We start from the raw sequence: 18546 nt of genomic DNA on the forward strand, positions 1-18546 counted from the left end.
CAAGGTTTTGTGCATGCTAGGAAAGCAGTCTGCCAGCTGAGCCACAGTCCCTAGCCCATAGTGCTGGCTTTATAGCCCTGTTACTTCTGCATTCCATGGAAAGGTAGGGGAGAAAGAATTGAAATACATGCTCATTTTTGTTTTGTTTCTAAGATATAAAATATTTCAGTCTTTGCTGTTGGATAGGAAGCATGGAAACAGAAAATGCAAATACAAATGTTTGCTGTGATCTGCTTTCCTAACAGGAGTACCCCACTTAAACAGAAGCAGCAGTGCACGCCTGGGCTCAAGTGGGAATCGATTTTGTGGTGTATTCAATCACTGCCATAGGACCAGATCCCCTATGTTGAGAGCTGCTCTCTCTTTGAAGAGGGAACTTGGAACTGAGTACTATTGCTGTTCTGCTCCTCTTGTAGGATTGAGGTTAGCTCTGGAGCTAGTCAGGATTTTAGTCCAGGCTTCACAATTTATTAGTTTTATAACCATTGATAGATCGTTTAACCTGACAGTATCCACATCTGAAAAGTTGGCATTTTTTGACAGGGCCCAGGTTGGCCTAGAACTATGTGTTCCGTGCAGGGCTTGAATCCATAATGATCTTCCTGCCTCCAATTCTCATAGTGAAGATATTGGTTTTTGCACAGTTGATGGGGTTGGGGAGGGTCAGCAGAAAGTCCCAGTAGACTGTTCTTTCAGGCTCATCATCAAATAAAGCAAGTGTGGAAACCATAACAGCGGCACCGCAACTGGGTGAGGGGAGGGGGCATCCTAAAGTAGTGGAAACTTCAATAATCAAGGATCCTACTCTGCAGCTCAGACATCCTGACAGCCCTTACCTGAGCAGTGGAAGGAAAAAGACACTGAGTGTGGAGTGAAGTGAAAGCAAAAAATACAAAGAGGAAAAAAGATAGCAGGAGAAAAACAGAGTTCTGTGAGGGGGGAGAGGAAATGGAGGGGGAAAGGAGAGGAGAGTGAGACAGAGAGAGTGAGACAGAGAGAGGGGGGAGAGAGGGGGAGGGAGGGGGGAAAGAGAGAGAGAGAGGGAGGGAGGGAGGGAGGGAGGGAGGGAGAGAGAGAGAGAGAGAGAGAGAGAGAGAGAGAGAGAGAGAGAGAGAGAAGCACAAAGGGCCAGGTGCAGCAGTGCACATCTGAAAATCTGTAAGTCTAGCACTAGGGAGGCAGGAAACTAACAAGTTCAAGACCAGCTTAAGATACTTGATTTATTCAGAACAGTTTGAGCTACACAGTGAGATACCTTCAAAAACAAACAAAAGACCACTTCCGTTGCAAAGAATAGAGTTTGAATACAACAGAGAAGCCACTTTAGGGTATTGAAAAGCAATTCCCCAGATGTGACAAGTGTTCACTGGTAAACTAGAGATGTAGTTGAACTCATAATGCTTGCATATCATGGGTTTAAAACCCACTCCCTCACGATACCTGGCATGGTAATACACGTGCATAATCTAAGAAATCAGAGGCAGTGGCAGGGGAATTACAAGTTCAAGGTCATCCTGGGCTACATGGTATATCTGAGGTCAGCCTGGGGTACACAAGACCCTGTCTTAAACAAACAAACAAACAAACACACAAACGAAGACAAAATAAACAAAAAATGGAGCCTCTTGAGAATTTCACAAGGGTCGACAGCTTGTGTAGAAGCCGTGTTTAATGGGTACAAAAGGCAGAAGAAGAAATGCGATATACAAAGCTCTAGTCCAAGAGGTAGACCAGAATATAGGCTCAAATCACACCTCCACCATGAAGTAGCACATAATCCAATATCTCAATACATTTATTCACCTGTAAGATATAGATTACAGCAAGGAAGACCTGACAGAGTTGTTCAAGGCTAACATGAACCTAAATACGTGAACGATTTAATAGAGTGCTAGTACGTGATAGTTAAATTTAACTGTTCAAAGCAAGAAAGAACCAGCAAGGTAGCTCAGGCAGAAAGTTAATTTTGTATCTACAAAAATGTGGGGACTAAGTAGTGAAAGGCAGTAGGATTCTGGTGAACTAATGGCTTCAAAATCATTCTATGAAAGTTGTGACCCATATGTTAGGCAACTGCTGCTGTGGTTACTGCCTGGCACTGCTACTGCTACAGTGTCACCCACAAAGCTTGAGCAGAGACACTGCAATGTGGACTACAGACACCACAGTATGTTGTGAACGCCCTACAGGCCACCAGAAGACAGACTGTTTAAATTAATACTCCCCACACCACCCCAAATATTGGCATAAATGAAGTATATGTGAACCCTCATTGTCCCTCGTCCTCCTTTCCTCTGTCCCCCCTCCCCCCTCTCTCTCTGTATATATGTGTCTCCATATGAGAGAGTGGGAATGTAAAAGGTATACGTCGATATCAGGTATTGAACAGGACTCATCTGCCTTTTGGAATTTTGAACTTCATTTTGTTATTGTAACATGTTTATGATAGGTAGGGCATGCACATGCAGCATCCCATGGGGGAAGAGGGTTGAGGACAACTTTGTGGGAGTGGGTGTCTTCTTCCACCTTTGAGTGCTCTAGGGATTTAACTCAAACCATCAAGCTTTCAGGGCAGGCACCGCTCAGCTATCTCGCCAGTCCCACTGTGGTTTTGGAGATAGGGTCTTTCCCTAGCCTAGAACTTGATGAGCAGGCTAAGCTGGCAGGCCAGCAAGCCCCAGGAATCCACCTGTCTTTGCCATTTCAGTTCTGGGACTGTAGGTGCAAGCCACCACAACACTATTTTGACATGTATTCTGGTACATATAGCTTAGACCCTTTGTGCTTTCATGGCAAGCACTTCACCAACTGAGTTATTTCCCCTAGCCCACAGCTCACATACTTTTCATCCTACCTGCTGACACCAGAGATCACAATTGAAAATATCACACGTTGACAAACCCTTGTAAAATATAACGATGGAGGAGCACTTGGATAGGAAAATGAATGTATCTCTCCTAATGTTGGAAGGAAAATTGTGAGATGTAGTTCAAGTAATGTGTAAGTTGAAGCCAGATGATGAAAGATAGTACAGTTAAGGAAAATTCTATGTCACCAGTGGGTGACATTTGCTCACTATATTACAGGTATGATCTGATCACACTATGAAATAGAACCTTAAGTGGAAAAGGTAGGTTGGGGTAAGGCTGATGAGAGTGGACTAGCTAAAATTTCCAACCTCAACCTATTGCTTACTATTTCTAAAAGAAATAGAATGATTGAGTACTAGGCACTTCATCAAGATCTAGAATAACCTAAAGCTTGTTCATGGTGGTAAGCATACTTTGACCCAAGCACCGGAGAGCCAGAGGAAGACAGATTTCTGTGAGTTAAAATCTGGCCTGGTATGCAGTGAGTTTCAGGCTAGTCATGGCTACACAGTGAGACCTTGCTGATAGATAGATGATAGATAGAAAGATAGATAGATAGATAGATAGATAGATAGATAGATAGATAGATAGATGCATGCATATATACATAGAAAGATAGATAGTTAATGGAATGATAGAAGAATCAATGAATAAATAGATGGATAAAATATGGTATATACATAATGGAATGCTAAAAAGAAGAAACTAATTTGTAACAGCATTAATGAAGCTGGAGGACATTTTGCAAGAGAACTAAGCCAGGGAGAGAAAGATGAATGCTGCATGATCTTATTCATCCCTCACATGTGGCATGTAAAAACAGAAACTCATAGATTTGAAGGGGAAATAGGACTTAGTAAGGGCATGAGTGGGGAAAGAGAGAGGATAGTGTTTTGATCAAAATGGACAAAGTTTTAGTAAAATGGGAAGAATTTGTATGTGTACAGTACAGTGACTATATTTCTTCGTCTATTTCAAGAGTTAAAAGCAAAGATTTTCAAAGTTTTCACTCCAGACATTGTAATAGTTGAGGCAATACATGCAAAAATGCCATGATATATGCATGAAAGCTCACACCACTGTCATCAACAAACAATTCATATTTGTCAGCTGAAAATAAAATGACATTTAAAGAACAACCTTCCTCAACATCAGTCAGCAAGAAAAAAACAAAACACATGGTCTTATTTATAAAGCACTGTTTATTCTTGTTTATTGAAAATGTCCATTTTAAAAGTCTTTAAAATAAAAACAAGTTTAGAAAATCTGAGCTCCTCTAAGAAGGGACATAACAGAGGGGAAACTGAAGGGCCCCTGAGGGCAGCAGTTTACTTACAGGAACCCATTTATAGAGTATTGTAAACAACACAACTATGGAGACATGACTGTGGGGTTAACATGGCTTCATTTCCTTTATAGTATTTAGTGTAAGCATGGGCAGCCCACTTTACAAGTTTCATTATCCAGGGGACCAAGGGCCTCTCCTCAGAAGGGCAAAGTCCCCAAACATGCATATGTACACATCCTTTATGAGACCTTTCAATGTCTTATGCAATGAACTAAATTATTTGATGACCACAAAAGTGTTTTTCCTATGGACAAAATTTGCACATTGATTGCTAACTATTGACTAAGCACAGACAGGACACATGTGAACATCTGGGTTGCTACTGTTATCCCTTTTGTAGAAATGTTTTACATGAAAGATGTCTCATAGAAATCTCTGGGCTTAGAAACAGGACAGCCGATCTTAGAAACCTTTACTTTTTAAGCTGACAAAGATGGCTGTGTGCAATTGTCTGAGGTTGGAGTTCAGGAATTCTCCATATCCTGTGGGTGCTATGACGCCGGCCACGTAACACGGGACAATAGCACTGTACCATGAAATTATGGAGACTGTGAGAGCCTCCATACCGCAAGGAAGAAGGGCTCCTCAACAAGCTTTTAGGCCTTGAGGTTTTGAAACAGCACTTACAGGCCCCAATCAAATATACATGTAAGCCTTTGGTTGGCATTCTGCATCTCTTTCCAGTGACTTTGCCATCTGGCCAAGTTGTCTTGCCATCTGAGGAGGTAGGAGAGAGCTGTGCTCCTCCATCCTTAGCCCATTTTGACTTGTGTTGAATTTAGATATACAGTGTTCTTCTGGGGCTTTCTTCAAAATATGCTTTCTCACAGGTCACTTTTCTGAACTACTTACAAAGTCAATGTTTTGACATTATAAACAACTTGAGCAAACTAGTTTCAAACAATCAGCTTTAGTGAAAACCTGCTCAGCTAGGAGGGGCCCTTTAACTCAGGGTCTATAATCTGGCTCATCATACTAGAGGCCAATGATGTCTCTAACTTCTCACTGCAGAAACCAGAGCTTGGTGAGATGGGATGGAAGGTGTGTACTGGGGCACAGTATCTTCTTACCCAGGTTGTTTAGAACGGTGAAAAGGTTGTCGTTGGATATTCAAAGTAAAATCACTGCTCATAGTAACTGTTTGACGAAATTAGCAAAGCAAATCCATGATAGTTTACACCCCACTTTGTATGGCTGGCTAAAAGCACAGGGTTGGGGAGAGGTAGAAAACTTACATAGAGGCAGAGGGCTGGGCTGTAAAGCTACTCTATACTAGGGACATCTGCTCCATCAAGCTGCTCTGCCCTACTACTGAGGGTGGACTGCCTGAAGCAATTTGCTGATAGACTTGGTGCTGGTGTGGACGGTTGGAGTTGCTACCACACTGAATTTAAATGGACACCAGCACAAAGAGCATGAGGGCACTACACTGTTCTTGATCTCAACAGACAACATGGGCAATAAGTTCTTAAAGTACTGAAGGGGACCATATGACAGTCAAGGGAAGTGCAGCTGGGTCACTGGACAAAGGTGTTCATTTTCACCTGCTCTAGACGTAGCCTGAGAAGCTTAGCCTCCAGCAAATTAGGTAGTAAATAGGGCCGTTGGGCATAGCAAAGTACTCGGGCTAGTTTTTGCCACCACCTCAGGCTATTTCCCCTGTTAAAACAAGTGTCAATCAACTGATAACCAAGCAATAAACACTGAATAAAACAGTGGAGGGGGTGGGAAGGAGAGAGAGAGAGAGAGAGAGAGAGAGAGAGAGAGAGAGAGAGAGAGAATCCCAACACCACAAAGCACAAAGCTCAAGTGCACAGTTAAATCATTCAGCTGGCCATTTTAACAAGTGCTGAAGGCACTGTGCTCAGCTGCACAGTGCTGATTATGGGAGAATTGAGGTCTTGCTGCTGGATTCAGCTCGAATGCATTCATCTGTTTGCTTCAACAGCTTCCGGACCAGCTTTTCTAGGTCCTTCCTAGACTTCAATTCTTCTTCCAGACATTGCTTCATTTTTTTATTCTCCTAGAAGGGAAAAGAGTTATTCATCACTGAGCCAAGGCAGTCCTTCTCAGGATTCCCTCTCCTCCCCCACCTCCCCCTCTTCCCCCCCTTTTCCTCATGGCATTTTTTACTCTGACTACATATTCAGAGAGCAGGCTGTCTCTTGGTTCTCTGCCTGTGTGTAAGCAGCCTCCTACACTCTTCACTTTAATCCAAATGTTCTAGCAGACTGAACCTGCCCCACAGACAGCTTGCTCCACACTTTTTTTTTTATTTAGGATCACTTTTCTTTCAGTGCAAGTGTGTGCTAAGAGGCTTCTCAAATATCTCTGGTGCCAACTTCATCTTCCCAGTATCAGACCCACAGGACCATATCAGTGGGGCAGGTTGATCTAGAGAGATAATAAGCACTTTAAACTTATTATGTTCTAAAGGGAACTTAGTATCACCTCCCCCATCACCTGAAACCTCTTCCATTGCTTCTGGATCCTTGAAAGATTGCCCATCATAGCTTCTCTAATGTCTGTTCTCTCCTAATCCCAGCACTGTGCCATAAGTTCCAACTCTGCAATGTCTCTTTATATTTGCTTTACTCCTCATGGTCTCATTGGCCAGCCTCAGCTCGGGACTTCACCATGCCTCATCCAGAATTTGCTAAGCATTCCACAAGTTCTCCTGCAGGCTCTTGACTCTTCCCTATGTGCCCCCTTTTCACAGGTACAGTCAGACTTATCACATAGAGAAACTGTATATCATGGAGCATAGGACCACAATACCCATAAATTCACAAATCACCCCAGACAGTTATCTTTTCTGTCTTTCCGTTGTTCCTTCTTTTCTATTTTATCTCTCCTTCATTATCCTGCCTTTCTTTTCATGACAAGGTCTTACTATACCAGGCTAGCAAACCCATGATGCCCTTGCCTCAACATTCCTAGTGGCTAGGATTGCAGACAGGCACTGCCATACCTGAGCTTGCTTACATTCTTTTAAAATATAAGGAAACAAGAAATCGGTATCTAAGTTTGGCACTCTGCTGAATGTATCTAAATAGAAGGGCTCAGAAATTCAAGGCCAAATGGTAAAAGAAATAAAACCCACCTGATACCACAAATTAAACACCAACTCTCCCTTAGTACCTGCTCCTGGGCTCTTCCCGAAACCATCTCCCAGTGGCAAAGAAGACAGAGCAATTCTATCATCTGAGAAGATAACTTTTGGTAATGCATTACCTGCTTCAGTTCCTTGACCTCATCCTTCAAGGCATAGACAGTATCAACAAGGCTCCTAAAGTATACAGAGAAAATTCACAAATGAATGGTTGGTACTGAAGTGTTGATCAATAAGCAATCTACGACTCTCGATAAATACAGAGATGGAGGTATCAGTGGGGTTTCTACCTGATGGGGAGTATCCCTACTGTGGATGGTCCACACTCTTTCTCTTCATAGGAGCAAAACTCTGATCACACATCATGCCCATTTCAATGCTATGTTACAGTATCATTTCTATGCTGCCCACTTCTCTTCCCACTCCTAGCTTGTGTGGTCAGAAAACAACAGATAACGACCATAAAAATTGTTTTCTTTTCAATTTCAGGATATAGTTGACAAATTAAAAACTATATATTTAAAGTATACAGCACGGTGCTTTGGTGTGTTTGTCTTATGAAATTATGCCATAAATGAAGTTATCACAACTATCACCACATGTGATGATCACATACCTACTATCTATGAGTGTGTGTGTGTATTGAGAACAACACACACTAAGCTCTATATAAAAGATATTATTATTAACTATAGTCACTATGCAGCATGTTTGATAGACTAAAACTTACCTATCATATTATAGAATTGAATAGTATAGGGTTTTTCTATTAGCACCACCTATTTCTTCTACTCCTCCAAGCCTTTGGTAATCACTAGTCTACTCTCTGCTCTTGTGAGTTCAATTTTTAAGAGTCCTATCCTATGGCTTTATTGCTGCAGCTTTAGAGTAGGAATAAATATTACTTACAATATAATTAAAGCTATCACAAGACCCTATGTACGTGACAATAGCCATGCTATGGTATTGCCCTTTTCATTTAGTTAACCTCACATAACAGAGACTCAGGACATTAAAAAAATCATTTTAAAAAAATGAATAAGTTCCCTGGTTAGTGGTAGCATTCTTTGCTTCTTGATTTTTTTTTTCAACTCAAGGAACTTACAGAACTGGATTTTAGTTGGGGATTTTTTAAAGATTAACTTTTATGATTGATGTGTGTGTTTATGTGCATGTGAATGCAGGTACTCAAGGAGGCCAAAAGAGTGCGCCAGACCCCTTAGAGCTGGAATTACAAGCAGTTTTGAGCTAGCTGCCCAACATGTGTCGTCTTCTGAAAGATCAGCTGGTGCTCTTAACTGCTGAGCCATCTCTTCAGGCCCTAGGTTGTAGTTTCAATCCTGTTACTTACTATCACTCTGAACTTGTGTAACCAGTTTCCTTCTTGTGCCTCTTGCTTTCTTTACATATGAAATAAAGATAATACTAAATTCCTTAAGGCCGTCACAAGGCTGGTGAATGACTACTACATCAATAATGATGTTCTTAATAACAATAATTACTATACATGGGCATAAATTTTTTGAGTGCTAACCTTTATAATTATTATATTTGATCACAAAACAACTCAGAAAGTATTTCCATCATTCCCATTTTACAGACGAGGAAAACAAACTCTGAGAGGTGGAATCGGTAGCCCAGGGTGACACTGACAATACACAGCAAAGTGCGAGCAGAACTTGGTCTCTAGCTTGTTCTCTAGGGCTTTAGCATAGAGCAGGCATGGAAACATATCCACTATGACAAGTGCTGAGAAAGGCAATGTCCTATGCAAAATCAGGCCTGACTCCAGAAATAACTCAAGTATAAAAGAGTGAGGTTTCTGGCTACTTCATGCTTCTTTATGAGCTAGAAGGTATTTAACCTGACTCCCATGATACTGTGCAAGTTGGGCCATAGGCACAGTTTTCCTGAACCTTGTTTTCTTCCTCTGTGCAAGTGATGCTTTTCCACCAGATCACTTTAGGACTTTATAAGAGGTCAACTGTGGGAAACTTGAGCTTCTGACTGAAAGATGTGAACAGTAATGCTGCGGGCAGGCAAATTGGTGCTAAGGCCTTCTGGGTATCTTCAGACATGTGTGTGGAGATCTCTGGTGCTGGGAAGCTGCTGACTGCACAGAGGAGCACGAGGCTTCCAGCCCTTTGCTTCTGCTTGCTTTTCCTTCTGCTTCTCAGGACCCTTCAAGTGTATACTCAGCAGTGAGGTCCCTCTTTGTAGAGGAAAATAAGGACCAGGAAGAGGGAGGTGAAGGAAGAGTCCTTGAAGGCCCTTCAAGCCAGGACTATGTGCAGCACCCCTCCATGGCCTCTGCATCAACTCCTGCCTCCAGGTTCCCCTCTTGTTTGAGTTCCTTCCAAAGCTTCCCTCAGTGTTGGAGTGTGACCTGACTTGTAAGTGAAATAAAGAGTTTCCTCCTCCAACTTGTTCATGGTTATGGTGTTGTATCACAGCAACAGAAGCCCTAAGACAACCTGTCATTCCTACTTTAGGCCCCAAACATGTCAAGAAAGGGACACTCTACTCACTTCTCTTCAATGATGGTCTGCCCATTACTTCTGGTTTCTTCAATAATGAGTTTCTCTTCCTCAGGGAGTAGTACTTGTGGAACAGAATCTTTACGAGTACCTGTAAGTGATGATCATGTCATGTGAGGGGGGGTAGGGAGTTATTATCAGAGGCTGTCCTAAGTCTTTGTCCCTATCCACTGTAGTTACAGCAGTGATGTTCATGTCCTTGTAATCAAAGGGCGAGTGTGCCACTTTTACATTTTCCTGATTTGGGGGGAGGGGGTTCTAAATGACCAAATGACATTATTTGATCTTCAAGATGTGATAGGAGCCCCAGACTTTTCTCTTTTCCCTTTCCCAGAGTAAAGAGCTCATCCCTGATCACTCAGTCTCTGCATCCCTCTACGAGTCACACACCATATCCCATGATCATTGGGAATTCATTAATTTCAGTAAAGATTGGGCCGAGAGCAGCACTGTCCTGGGGTACAACATGGTGAAATGGCTTCAGAAGCAGCACTCGTTTCTTCTGCAGGCCTTAGGAAATGCAGAGTAGTCGAAAGCTATTTTGGTGGTGGGTACAGTGGAACTGGGAGTTTATCATACCAGCAACAAAACTCAGATGTCTTCACTGCTCTCTGCCCACACTGTCTCTACAGCCTGGTAATCTAGATCCTTTCTCTCTGGATTCAGGGATGTAACCTTTGGTCTGTCTAGATCACTGTGTAGATCACTGTTTTGGGATAGTATCCTTCATAGACGTAAACATTCACTGCTTTTATTTGACCATTCCTATCTCCCCAGGGGTAAGATTTGTTTGCGTGTTCAGAGACTGGCTCTTCATAAGTATTCAATCAGTATGCAGAAGATAAATAGATGGATAAAAGAATGTATACAGTAAGCCAAGAGCAGTCAGTTCTAGGGAAACAGAACATTAGACTGGGGTAAGATAGCCCACTATGATGCTGAAATGTTGACCATATCTGAGTGCCAAGCAGGACATTAGATACTTTCCACATGTATAAGAGAAGTCGGAGGAACAAAACTGGTCTTCTTTAGGGCAGATCATATGCCTGAGCTTTTACCTCTGAGTACATGGATTGACTCTACAACTAGAAAAACAAGTGGCCCAGTGGCGAGATAAGGTCAGATTTTATATGAGGGATGCTCTTCAGGTGTCTCTTCATCCCCATCTCCATCCTGGCTTTCACAAGAAAAACTTCTCTCACTTTCCTCTCCCAGCTCATCAAAACTTATTAGAACCAAGCATACCAGAAGCTGCAGCCAGGTTGCATCTGTGATGCAGTGTCCCTGTTCACAGTGAAATGTATTGATTTCCACATCAAATGCTTTCCTTTTGTGACGGCCTGTGAGATGTGTTACTTTGTGTTAAGGCAGTCTCTTACGAAATCCCTCTCATACCAAGTAAGCAGCTGGTCAGCAGCTGTGAAAAATACAGCACTGGGGGACATTCATTCTCTGTGCAGATGTGAGAAGCTTTCTAAAGGGGCTACATCAGTAATGACATAAAGTCTGTCATGAGAGAAAACAAAATAGATAATTTACGTGGCCTGGACTGAGAAAAACACAAGGTTTTGCCAGAAGGCATCATCTAGCTTTCAAGGGTATAACCTGAAAGCTGTTTAGGCAAATGCCCTCATCTTACAGCTCCTTGAGACATTTGTAAGGCATGTCAGCCGTGTAGCTACATTTCCAGATTTTCAGAGCAACTTTGAAACCTAAGTCTGATGAAGCATCGCTCACTTCAGCACATAGCTGATGAGAGATAGTATTCTGACTTCCTTTCCTAGTCTGCCTATAAGACGAGATTAGCATCAGTTCGCAAACACAGGAACTCTCTGGGCTCTTTAATTCCTAACTAGTGCTGGGGGAGGTATCTGTGTAGATCAAAAAGAGAGTGACTTTAAAAAATTTTTTTTCTCATTTCTATCACCTTCAACGTTTTCCCTCTTGCATCTCTTTCTCTCTGGGTGAAAAGCAACAGTTCAGAAACAAACCACCCAGGAGCTAAAACACCTTATCTGAAAGATTCACTCCTGCACCCTGCTCTGCATTGAGTCACATGCTCTCCACACCCTGCAAATCCGATCTGTATTGAAGTTTTTTTCTTTTCCTAAGAAACAGAATAAACCCCATTCATTAGCAAAAGTAGTGTAGCAAATTTTAATTGAGTCATTACCTTGTTGAAAACTGGCACTGGTACAATAAGCTTCGATCACCTTAAGAATCTGAGCATCCTCTTCCAGGGCAGCAGTACCTGTCAAATTTAATCAGTAATTACTTTTGCTACATATATGACCCTGAACACTCAAAATGATGTTGTGCCCATCACTGCCAAGGGTTCACAGTGTTTCTGAAAGGCAGGAAAAAAATTGTTCAAAACCCACGAGGCCAAAGAATGACTGACATCAAGAGTAACCCTGAGAGTTCTGGGGTCAGTACTGGGGAGGGGGGTGGGGAAGGAGTGTTGCTTCTAAAGTTCAGAACTCTAAACTAATAATGGTTTTATTAATCAACTCTTGAAGGCTAAAATGACGACAATGGGCTTAGTGCTGGCTCCAACTCTCATCCAATACACCAAAGTCTTTCTATCAGTTAAATTTCAAGGCTTGTCTTCTTTACGAGCCTTTCCCTATTGGCCCCACCCATCTTCTCAATCAGCCAGCATATCACTCATCATCGCCCCAATTCAGTCTTTAAATACTCAGACGGCAATGCTCCTCTAATAAGATTAGGTGAAAGTGGGGTTGGAGCTTCAGAAGTTGAAGTTCAGCACAGATATAATTTTAATATATATCATATATTATATTGTATTATATTATATTGTATTATACTATATTATATTATATCAGACTCTCATATAGCCCAGGGATACATCTAACTCGTTATGTAGCTGAGGATGGAGTTGAAGTTCTGATCCTCCTACCTCTACCTCCCAAACAGGGATTAGAAGCACATGGGGCTATGCCTAGTTTATATGGTGCTAGGGATCAAATTTTGGGCTTTGTGCTTGCTAGGCAAGCACTCTTATGAATTGAGCTATGTCCCTAGCCACAGGAAAGATTTAACTAAACTATGCTTGCAACTGATATATGCAGTGCTGCTACATCACTGACGTCTTCATGTATGTCCCAAAGTTCTCTTGTTCACAATTTTATAGTCAAATACAGACATATCGCTTGACTGGCTGGCTTTGTAGTCAGCTCCTAAATAAAGCACTGTTTCCTGATGTTAGTAGGCTGACTCCATGGGCAACTGAGAACATCTCTGAGCATTAGACTTCCAGAACACCTTTCTGCCCTCAGGTCCATTTGGTCTATCTGTTCAGAAAAATATTCCAGGCATCAGAAATCTAGAGAAAAAAAAGTGTCCATAGCAAATGGGTACCATTGGGGGATCTAAACCAGGTGGGGTGAAGTGTTCTGCAGCACGATGGTACAGATTGGTGTCTATCAGAGTCAGCAGGAAGTGCAGCAGGAGGCAGCTTATTCAGAAGTCTTAGAAGTGACCACGTCTTCTGTGTATTTTTTTTACAACAGATGATGCCAAGAACAAACTGCTCTAATTATCTGCTTTTTAAAAATTCTCATGTTAGTTCACTCATAAATAACTTTGCAAAAGTACAGAACACATACTTTTCCTAATCACGTATTCTTCCTCAGATGCTTTTCTCTCCGTCTTTCTTTTGTGAAGAAACTTCTTCATCGTTTTGGGGCTCTTACTAGATTCCTGTAAGGGTAATAGTTTCTCCATGAATTAACATTCTTTTCCAAATACGAATGAAAATAAAGCAAATAAAATGAATCGGAATACATCTCTCATCGCGATAGCATCCATTAGGGAAGGGTCAGGATTTTAGATCACACAAACTATAAATGGCTCCAGTAAATTCAGAAAGGTTCAACAAAGCACAAGCAATGACATTCCACTTTCAGTCGCCACAGGCATGAGAATAAGAATGGAGAAGGATGCAGACTGAGCAGGAGGGTCAGTGCCTATAGGGTACCATCTGCAGCAGAAGTAATGGGATTTTGATCCCAGGAGAGTACCAGGATTCTTTACTTGGTTTATACTCACCATGGATAGTTTAAGTGAATTAAGTGATGAAACTGATAGAACAGTTCTAAGAGTTTAAAACTGCTTGAATAAGTTTTGCTAAGCAGTAGCCCTACAAAGGAAACTATAATTCCTATCAGTCAGATGGGAAAATTAAGTTGAAGAGACATTTATTTTCTTGAAGAGGAGAATTTCACGAAGGGTTTCCTGATAAATAAAGTAGGCTCATATAGCCAAACCACATCTTTAATTAGTGCACAATAAAGATGAAATTTAGTGACTTTGCTTTTTGTGACATTAAAAAATCTATTCAATGTTAATATGCAAGTAAACAAATTGGAACATTCAGAATCCCAATATACTATTCTGATATTCCATATTGTCCAGAATCTATATATCTATGTATTTATCTGATACATGAGGAATAACTAGTATTGTAAAATATAGAGGACAAAGACTTTAATTGCCTTCACTTAACCACAGTGGCTCCATTTAAACTTAAAAGGAGGCAAACATGAAAACCACATGTGATTTAAGAAAAAAAAATGAAAGGAAAGCTAGCATTAAAAACATAGGGAAAATGAGCATTTTAAAGGTACGATATATAAAGTGACAACATTTTACAAGGACCAAACACAAGCCTGCTTTTTAAGGAAATACTTACACATCAGACTTGCATCTTCACATTTTAGCCACCAATTATAGCAAGCGACAAAACAAGCATAAAGGAAAGCTTCATTCACCAAAGATTACAGCACAACGACATTAAGATGTCATTGTTCTACCCTTACCTTTAAGATATAAGACATCCTCTAAAATGAATATGTAAAGAAAGAGAAGATGAGCGTGAGAGGTCGATGGTTATAATGACCACATCCATTTATCAATAGTTCTAAAACAACATTTGAAATGTTAGTGTTATCATCAATTACACAGAAAGAATACCGCCACATTTCCCACATTAGCCTCGGATGCAATGCCCTCATGCAAAAGTCCAAAGAATCCAGTTCTCTACAGAATTAAAAATGCTGAAAAAAATCACCAAAACGCACAGGACATAGCAAGAACATATTAATAACTCTCTTTCCCCAGCAGAAACAAAGTGATCATGCCTTAGTTTTAATAGATTAGTTATGTGTAGGATTAAAGTTAACTTCACCCTTCAGAGTTAGCCTTGGTATGAATTTAGTAACTGACAGTTGCAAAATGTCCATTATTAAAAATGGGGATAGGCCACTATGAATTGGCACTCCTGGTTTAAGTAATAAAAGAAAACTGAATGCTTGCAGGCCAATTTCAAAGCAAATCTGCAGGACCACTTCCTGCCCAAATTCTGAATAGAGTTACATTAAAAAAAAAAAACGTATGCTCAAGAATCATGTCTATCACGCAAGTTGAAAGGTTTAAAAAATCCTTCATTGTCTATATATTGTTCAATTTTGCACTTAGAGACAGAGGCAACAAAAGCATGGTTGCTCACACCAAAATATACTCAAAACGGAGCAAAGTCTCCAGTAGCAAAGCACACCGAACAGAATTTGTAAAAACACTGTATTTACATCCAAATCCTAAGGTGCATTTCATAACCGTCAGCAACTTACTCTTCATACAACAAGACCTAAAGAGTAGTTATTAATAAATGAGCATCTTTTCTGAAATATGAAATAAGTAGAAATAAGTAAAAGGGGAAAACCTCACTGGATGAAAAAGGTAATGAATACTGTGTGGTTAAGGGATTGACTGACGTTCCTTGACTACACTTGGAGAGCAGAGAATCAGCCACACCGCCCTTGGCAGATACCAAATGCCCTGTGCAGGAAGTTGCTACTGAGAAGCCTCTCCGTAAAAAAGACATTTCTTTCATTATATTCTTCTATCCTTCCCACTACAGCAAACACTGCTTTCATGGTTGAGACACATGCGTTGGTCTCATGATGTTTTAATGATTGGGCTTCACTGATTAACATGCTATAAAATGCAGAATTGGATATTTGATTAGAAATGCAACTTCCAAAGATGTGTTTCTTGTTTGAGATGTGTGTACATAGTTAGCTAATCTAAAGAATTATTCTCTCTTCGTAGAGAGACAACAGAGACACTTAAAGAAAAAAACTAAAGAAACAGGCAGTGTACTTGGACTGTTCAGTTCTATCAATGTGTTTATATGGAGAACAGAGAAATGCAAAATTAAAAAACAATCACTGAATCTAGCAATTCAAGATAATATATATACATATATATATATATATACATATATATATACACACACATATATATATATACACTACCATAAATTCTAGCATATTCTCACTGAACTATTTGTAGTAAGCTCCAAAATTAGCTTGTCAGAAGCATTTTATACCATACATAGCAAAATTACCTCTTTATAACCTAGTGCTGCTGATGGTCTAAGTGGAGGTGCAGGTCGTAGGCAACTTAAACTCCACGGTTTTATAATTTGAGGAGGCTCCAAGGGTCCTCGGGGCTGTCCGGTAGAGCTAAAAGACTGGGAAAATGTCTCATGAGATGCTGGCAATCTGCCATCTGAACCCGACCTGGTACCACACAGTGAGAAAATGACAATAGCTTCATTGGAGAGCAAAGCCAGACATGAAAAAGTGGATGTGGAATAGGGAAAGTGTCAAATTGGAAAACTGACAGTTTCTACATAAGGTTATTGTGGTCTCTAAGCAACAGCACTAAATAGACTTGGTGTCCCATGATCCTGTCTTCTCTTTTCTGCAATTTCATTTAAGGCAGAAATGTATCCTCTGTAAAGGAGGAAAGTGGAAGAACAGAAACCATTGAAGGTTCAGCGAAGTGTTTGGCACTCACTTAGAATCTAAATGGATTATTTCATCCAACTAAACTACGATGACAGACTCAGTGAAGTAAAGTAACTGGCTAGGAATTGACAAAGACAAGACTTGAATCCAAAGCCTGTGATCTGCCACCAAAACACACACACAGCACCCAAAATAGGAATGTTGGCATTGCAGGTTTGAGTGTTAACAGACAACAGAGGAAAGCGTCCGTTTCACCCAGCAAGTACAGTGATATCTCACTAATTCCAATTCCACAAGTTCTTGGTTTCTGAGAACTCAGAGGACGGCAATGCTAAAAGCTTCCCTTCCATGCAAGTTACTGAGCAGATGAGGGAGGATGACTGAGATTACTTGGAGTCGTTCAAGCACTCAGGGAAGTGAGATCCCTGCTTTGCTTTAGCACATGATTATTATGAGAACATCAGTTATAAAACAAATAAGTCTTGTTTGTAATTAAAACACTTTAGAAGGGCCTTTGGTAGGCAACACTTGGATAGTAGTTAGCTGGAGTGCCTTAAGACTCTGACCAAAAGCACCTACACCTAAGAGAAATGTTTTGTTAATTTCAATGGGCCTCACAATGATGAGCAATCAGAATCAGTGAAGTTCAACTGTACTTCAAACTCTATAGAGACCACTCGAAGTCAAACGGCATGCTTGCTGCTGATTTTTAGAAATCTTTAGTAGGCAAAGTCTGACAGGAAAAAGAAGAAACCTCCAATAATCCTAATACTTCAATAATGCAAACAATCCCAATGGACTACTTACAGAATGCGTACTACACGATGAGGAGGAGGTCTTAGACAATGAACTGCAAGAGGCTGGTCCTTTGATCAGTCTATTCAGCTGCTCCATCCACTCCTGGAAGTCCTGGTTATTACTGCAATGGACCACAATTCTCTCTACCGTGCTACCTGTATCACCAAATTATGAGCATTTAGGAACCAAAAGCAAGGATCTGTCTCACAAACATACTTTGTAGAATCTTAGACATACTATAAAACCAAACAACAAACACACTAGCAATCTGAAACATCCATGTAGAAGTGCAGCCATTACAGGTAAATTACAGAGGCCTGGCAAATGGGACAATGTCAAGGAGAATTATGAAGCCTGGGCATTTTGTTCAATTTGTATAGAAAGTTGCATGGCTTCTTAGAACACAATCAAGCCTTGCTGGTTTATATCTTGGTGAAGCGTGGATAGAAGGCTGCACCTTTGGCTTCCTGGCCACCATGAACCATATGACAGAGGAGAAAGTCAGTCGCATTTGTTATTCTCCAGCTCTTATAAGTAGCTCTTAAGCAAGAGAAGATAGAAAGTAATGGCAAAGCTGGGGCTATTAAATGACCAGGAAGCCTTTTGGCTTTATGGGGCTACTCTAGTTATTTTGGAGGATGGAATGGGCTTTGCCATATCCCCATAAAACCTGCTGATGACCTACACAGGGGAAAAATAATAGCATTTATTTGTTTGAATTCCACTTTATTCCAAAAAGGATTTGAAGTAGCTACATGAAAAGGAGAAAATGACCCACCTGTGATTTCGAATGTGCAATCATTCCCCTCAATTTCATCCAATCTGGTCACCATCATCCCTGCTATTGGTATTTTTCCCTAGCAGAAAAAAGTCTTCCTATTAATTCTATGATTGTACATATTTCTCTCAGACTTTTGATCCTCTCAGGAATCACATGGCAAGACATATTTCACTAGTCTGACAAGAGATAAGGCTTCTCTAGTCTAGGTTTTAATCAGATAAGAAAGCAAGGGAGAAATGTGCCTTCAGCTAATACACCTTAAAC

At 40.8% G+C, this 18546-nt stretch overlaps 1 protein-coding gene across 4 annotated transcripts in view; it reads right to left on the reverse strand.

Moving 5' to 3' along the window:
* Positions 1-4052: 4052 nt before the first annotated feature.
* Arhgef6 (Rac/Cdc42 guanine nucleotide exchange factor 6) overlaps positions 4053-18546 on the reverse strand; it is a 112028-nt gene continuing 97534 nt past the window's right edge. For 3 of the 4 annotated variants that reach the window (XM_028776910.1, XM_028776913.1, XM_028776912.1), the window contains 9 exons: positions 18280-18358; positions 17511-17656; positions 16298-16423; positions 14709-14729; positions 13497-13590; positions 12041-12118; positions 9859-9958; positions 7453-7507; positions 4053-6241 (listed from right to left, as the gene is read on the reverse strand). In XM_028776910.1, the coding sequence (XP_028632743.1) occupies positions 6101-6241; positions 7453-7507; positions 9859-9958; positions 12041-12118; positions 13497-13590; positions 14709-14729; positions 16298-16423; positions 17511-17656; positions 18280-18358 (840 nt within the window). In that variant the 3' untranslated portion in view covers positions 4053-6100. The remainder of the gene's footprint in view (positions 6242-7452; positions 7508-9858; positions 9959-12040; positions 12119-13496; positions 13591-14708; positions 14730-16297; positions 16424-17510; positions 17657-18279; positions 18359-18546) is intronic. The other variant, XM_028776911.1, reaches the window with a different exon arrangement.

Source organism: Grammomys surdaster, unplaced genomic scaffold, assembly GCF_004785775.1.
Source record: "Grammomys surdaster isolate TR1022 unplaced genomic scaffold, NIH_TR_1.0 274, whole genome shotgun sequence".
NCBI lineage: Eukaryota > Metazoa > Chordata > Mammalia > Rodentia > Muridae > Grammomys > Grammomys surdaster.